At 44.7% G+C, this 5,852-nt stretch overlaps 1 protein-coding gene across 1 annotated transcript; it reads left to right on the forward strand.

The window, feature by feature from the left end:
* Positions 1 to 1,770: 1,770 nt before the first annotated feature.
* Positions 1,771 to 3,025, forward strand: FAM206A (family with sequence similarity 206, member A; the record flags this gene model as incomplete). The annotated part of the gene is made up of 4 exons (XM_010159934.1): positions 1,771 to 1,900; positions 2,606 to 2,682; positions 2,754 to 2,823; positions 2,897 to 3,025. Coding segments are annotated over 4 exons (406 nt in total), but the record flags the coding sequence as incomplete, so codon positions are not given.
* Positions 3,026 to 5,852: the final 2,827 nt, after the last annotated feature.

Genomic DNA, 5,852 nt, shown 5'->3' on the forward strand with positions numbered 1-5,852 from the left:
GGGCTGAGGGGTGTTGCTCAGGGCGCCAGCCCCCCGGGGTCAGCCCGGAGCCGCCGAGTTCTGACTCCCGGGAACCTCCACTGCTCCCGGGCAGGACAGGAGCTCAATCCGAGCAAATAATTTAGCTGCTTCCATATACAACGTGATTGTTTTTCATTGTACTTCGGTGTGCTACAGCCAGCCACTGCGAGATAGGAAATACCATGCGTCGCTCCTACTTGGATGCGGTGGATATCCAGTCATTTGGGATGCGTCAACCCCGTACCTGGTTTGGGCTGTGAGACGAGACCTTACGTTCCCCAGCTCCTACCCCACTGCTGCAGCCTGTCCTGACTGCAGGGTGGCCGGGCAGCATCCTGAGCATCCCTGGCGTGTGTAATCCCCGACGGAAGAACTACGTGTGGGGCTGCGGCTCAGATTGTTTAGAAAAGCTAAAAATCTCCGTTTTTTTTTTTTTTTTTTTTCCTTGGTTTGCTAGGTCTCAGTGCAAATAGATGACCGCTCAGATAGATGGTTTGCCATCTTCCCCGAGAAAGAGGCTGGGGTCAGGAGGAGGTAGCTTATCCTGGTCCCTCTCTCTGAGATGCTGGGGCCTGCGGAAAGCATTCGCCAGGATCCAGCTCCCTCTCGCGGGGAGCGGCGCAGCAGGAGCTTGCAGAGCTGTGACAGCAGAGGGAGGGGGATGCAGCATCCGCAGGGAAAGCTCCGGTCCTGGGCTACGGTTTTCTCTACAGCCACCGGTCTGTTAACACTGGGCCTGGCTCTAGGTTTTACACTCTGCTTAAACAGAAGGATAGCTTCATCTCTGTCGATTTCTTGGCGAGTCCTGAGCTCTCTGCGCATGTGCGTTAAGCGTGTTCCAACCCAGGGCTGGGGGCAGGCTTAGTCTCTACAACCAGGCTTGTCGCAAACTCTCCAGTTCTGTGACAAGAAATAACCCTCCTTTAGAAAAAGATGAAATGGGAAGCAGCGGGTTAACCACAGCCCAGAGCCCCGCGGGATTCGCCACCACTGACAGCCTTGAGCTGCTCTGAGAAACGTTGCCTTGCGCTGCGTTTTCCTACGAAAGCGCGCACCGTGCCCTGCTTGATCGCCTCCAGTGAGCAGCTACCGCAGCTGCCACAAGTGAGCCAAGGATGCTGGCGCCGGGTACAACAGCAGACGGAAGAGCTCCAACTTAGTGAAGGGCTGGGGCTGTGTTTAGAAGTGGAGCGCTTTTGGTGAGCCAGCCTGGCGTCTCAAAATAAAGCACCTTCCACGGGGGTTGCTTGAGGTCGGCTTGAGCCGTTTTCACTGGGCGCGGTACAGCACGCGTCACGTAAGATGCCCTGAAGAAAGCGAGGCTGGTTTGATCCTGTATCTGACATTTTCTAAGTGGGAACACAAAATTTGTCTCTGATCAGCAGCCAACAGTTCTCCTGCGTTGCTCTTCATCAGCTCAGGTAAACTGCGTTCAGACACCCCTCCTCAGGCCCCACCCCATCACCCGGCCCTGTCTGTCCCGGCCTCCTCCTTGTCCCATGACACTGGCTGAACTGTCAGCTCAGCTCTCCTGCTGCACTACCGAGGGAAGCTTCATTCTGTAAGCAAAGAACGGCTTCTGCTATGCTCAAAGTCTTGTGAGCGTTCTAGATGAGGAGCCCAGCTGAAGCAGTCGGTCCCCATTGAATCCCACCAGTGTCAGCGGAAAAGGTTGCGGAGCTGGCTCAGAGCGCCCAAGCGCACGGCTTCTCACCACCGCAGCGCGATCACTGTTATTTCTTGTTGCAGAATCTGCGTGATCACCTTGGCAGAAGCCCATCCTCTTCTTCAAAATGGAAAAACAATTACAAGCGTTAACTACCAAATCAGTCCCAACTGTAGCCGACTCCAGAATAAAGTCTCTGGGAAGTCGAAAAGGGTACGGCTTTGTGATTGCTTGGGTTTTGCTTTCATCTCAGTGCCCAAGACCTTCTGTCCTTTCTGGGATAGAAACTCCAGTTGCCTTTGCATTCTATTTTACAAACAGCCCATCCACAGTTAAAGAATTTAGACCTTGAAGAGGTGTCTATCTGTCCCAGCCAGGGCCTCACAGCACAGCTGGTTTCCAGAGTTGCTCATACCCAGGCTAATGGTCGCTGTTAGTTATTTTCTCATACCATATAGAGGGACTTAAATAGGCTTTCATAAATATTGAAATGTTATTTCCAGTAAATAAATAAATAGTTGCAAAGGCTTTGAAGACTGTTTTTGTCAGAGGGACCTGGGCAGCAGATGGGTCACTTCACTGTGTTTCACAGTGGGTTTAACTTGGCTATAACTGAAGTCAACTCTGCTGCTTTTACTCCTCTTTTTGCTGATTTTAATCTGATTAAACTACAAGAAATTGAATTCTGACTAAATTTGTAAGCTCTTAAAAGCTTCTCATCTATTTCTGCATGTTAACGAAGATGCCACGTTCCCTTCTGTGACTTGTGGGGGCCTGTTCCCATCCTGCTTCCTTGCTTTGTTCTGAAGCTTACAAGCTTCTTGGGTTGCTGAGGGGAATAACTTTGAAAAGCCCTGGGTGTTTAAAAGGGTGTGTGTATATATATGTAATCACTTTTTTTCTTTTTTCCAATTGCAGGGAGCTCAGTTTTTAACAGAACTTGCCCCTCTGTGCAGGATATCCTCATCGGATGGCGAGGAATACACCGTTTACAGGTCAGGCTGTTCCCTTTTTCTTCTGACCTTGCCCTACCACGTACTGCTGCTGCAACCTAACGCTTTTGCAGTTGCATACGGGGGCGGCTGATAGAAGTGAATGAGAACATCCTTAGCCATCCAGCGCTCCTGCAAGAAAAGGTAAGGAATGTTCTTGCCTTTTTATTCCTCTTAACTTTTATTTTGGTGCTAGCTCCAGCCTTGCTTTTTTCAGCCATCAACCGAGGGATACATCGCAGTGGTTCTACCGAAATTTGAGGAAAGCAAGAGCGTAACTCAGGGACTTCTGACACAGAAGGAGTACGAGGAAGTCTTGTTGAAACGTTTTAATTCTTCTTCATGAAATTAATTGTACAGCTGGCACCTGTATTTGATACTAAATAAGCTACTTTTGTTGTACACTAACTTGAATGCTTGATTCATACAAGAATAAACAACTTCGAATAGTTTGTGTATTAAAGTTGGCTTTCTCTTTTTCTCCAAATTCTAGCACTACAAGTTTTTAAGTAAACACAGAAGGATATTTTGGAGAGTATTTATGTTCCACAGGCAGCTTTGCTTCTGCTCAGTGCAAGCATAATACATACAGAGAGGAAAAAAAAAAAAATCACTGTTTAACTATGACTTAATTTAGCTGAACTAACACACTACAGAGTTTGACAGAGGTGAATTGAAAACAAAAATGCAACAAAAGCCTATGCACAAAGAGCAGATAAACTTGAAAATATGTATTTTGCACCAGGTTATATTTCCATGGCATCCTGAGGACAAATAATGCCCTTGGTACAGAAGTTTTTCATAATCAGTATCTATTTTCTTAAATTTTAAATGGTATAACGTAAAGTCTACGTAACACTTCAGTGGTTCTACAGGCAGTTCAAATTCCGCTCAGGAAGTTTTAATAAAAAGGGAAGCAACGACTGCCACCTACAATAAAGATGTAGAAGAAAAAGGGATTGAGTCAAGAGTATTAAGCGCTTCAAAATACACTTTTGGAAACAGGAATCGTCAACAGGAGTAGAATTCAGTGGTGCAGCTCTTGAAAGAGGGATTTTTTTTCCCCCTAAAACTACTTCATTGCAGGTGTAAATCATAGCTAACATTTCAGTGCTTTAGGCCACAGGCTTTCAGACTATATTCCTGATTCTGCTTTACAAAAACAGACTGAAGTAGGCCAGAGATGAGTTTACAGACTTGGACAGTAGTGTTACATACAGCATATGCAGCACAAGGTTCTTTTATATAAAACCTCCATTAGCAGCATCTTTGGGTTGAAACATCCATTAAGACATTCATAAGCATTAATTACAAAACCGGTATCCATAATGAGTAGGAAAGGCATTCACATTATAAAAATAGATAACAGTTAGACTAGCTGGTGCTGTAATTGCTAAATAGTGGGACATCTATTAGATGTGACAAAGGTCAACAGTTTGAATTCAGATTAACCTGGTCCGACTTTCCACAAATGAAAGCAATATTGAAAATTCAGCAAGTGTTATTATCAAACGGGAGTTCCTGCATTTCGAAGTGCTGTAATTACTTGCTCTCTAAAAACGTCATGTTTGTTACATGATTTTCTAAAGACTTGATGCCAAACATCTCGGCTCTCCTTTCTGGAGCATGTGCATTTGTGCCAGTTCGTATTCTGTCTTCTCTCCACAGTGCAGCAGGTCTAAGACAGCCACTTCCTGCTTTATTCTGTATTTATATATATAAAAAAAAGGGTATTTCTCAAAAACAAGCAAAAAAAAACCCCACAACAAACAACCCACCCCCCAAAGCCTTCAGAATACCACAGATGAGCCAAGTACTCACCTTTCTCAGTAATTTGCAGCAAAGTGGAAGAAGTTGGCATAACAGTGTCATCACATTCCTTGTTTTCAGAATGCATGCATCAACCTAAACAACACAATTAGAGTGAGACCACCGATTACTTTTATTAGGCGATTGTTTAATGCACGAGACTATAATCTCTTTCAAGCTTGAGTAGGTAATTTTTTTCCTTCATAAATTCCTTCTAATCCAAAGGTTCTGCCTATTTTTTGTGGGATTTCTCTATATAGTATGCATAAAGCAACAGCATCCCTTCTGTTAACCCAAGACTTGAGCTGGGAAGCAGAAGGGAATGACACACTTGCCAGGAGAAGGAACTAAATAAAGTATTAAAGAGTAATGTAAGTGTCATGGAAAGGAGCTTTTACCATCTAAGTACGATTCATCACAATTTCTCATGTTTTTCCTTTTGCATTGTGGCCTGTCAGCACGATTTAGAAAGCCATGCATCATGTTCCAACCCTCCCTGCCCATGGCAGGGGGTTGGAACTAGATGGTCTTTAAGGTTCCTTCCAACCCAAACCATTCTATGATTCTACGTAAGCCTTACCCTGACAGGCGTTACACTGAAACTTAACTGTGTCTTCAAGCATTTCAGTTTATGTCTCAGGTCTAACACTCAGCACAGGTCAGAAGTCTGGGCCCTCACGAAACATCAGTCTGATAGCCTGTTGTCGCTATGCAGCGATACATCACCACATATGAACAGACTGGAGTTTCCATTTAGTTTTGCTGGAGTGTAAACCAAACCCAGCAGCAGCCCTGAGGTGCTGTTTGGCTTTCAGTACAGGTCTCCTTACCGTGGTAACAATGCTGGCTCTCCTGTGGCAGCTGTACATACATACATACTTATAACACACATGGATAACGTCAGAACAAACTCTGGGCAGGCTAGGGTAAACTCTGCCTTCTGAGAAGAAAGCCTGTATTTCAGTAACGGGGTCTGTGGGGTTTGGAATTTGTTACATTTATGTTAAGCATCATTAATAATAATTATTATGGTGGTGGAAATATAAATTACCTTCGTTAATATTTTGGTCACTAAAGTCTTAGTGAGGTATGTTTAGTTACAGTTCATATTCCTCTGAATGGAGTTTGAGTGGATTACAGTGTGATCACTGGAATCTGGTGGATTACTGCATTATATACAGTATTAATCCATCTTGCATTCCTCTGCTGAAAATTTTCAGTTTCAGCACGATGAAATTCCAGTCCCTCTCTATCTAGTGGGTAAGCTGAGGGAGCTGTTGGCACAAGCTCTTCAAAACCCGTTCTCAGCAGTAAAAAGCAGTGTGAAGTAATGGAAGCCAATAGGACTGTTGTGGTTTAACTCC

Source organism: Eurypyga helias, unplaced genomic scaffold (genome assembly GCF_000690775.1).
Source record: "Eurypyga helias isolate BGI_N326 unplaced genomic scaffold, ASM69077v1 scaffold48909, whole genome shotgun sequence".
Taxonomy (NCBI): domain Eukaryota; kingdom Metazoa; phylum Chordata; class Aves; order Eurypygiformes; family Eurypygidae; genus Eurypyga; species Eurypyga helias.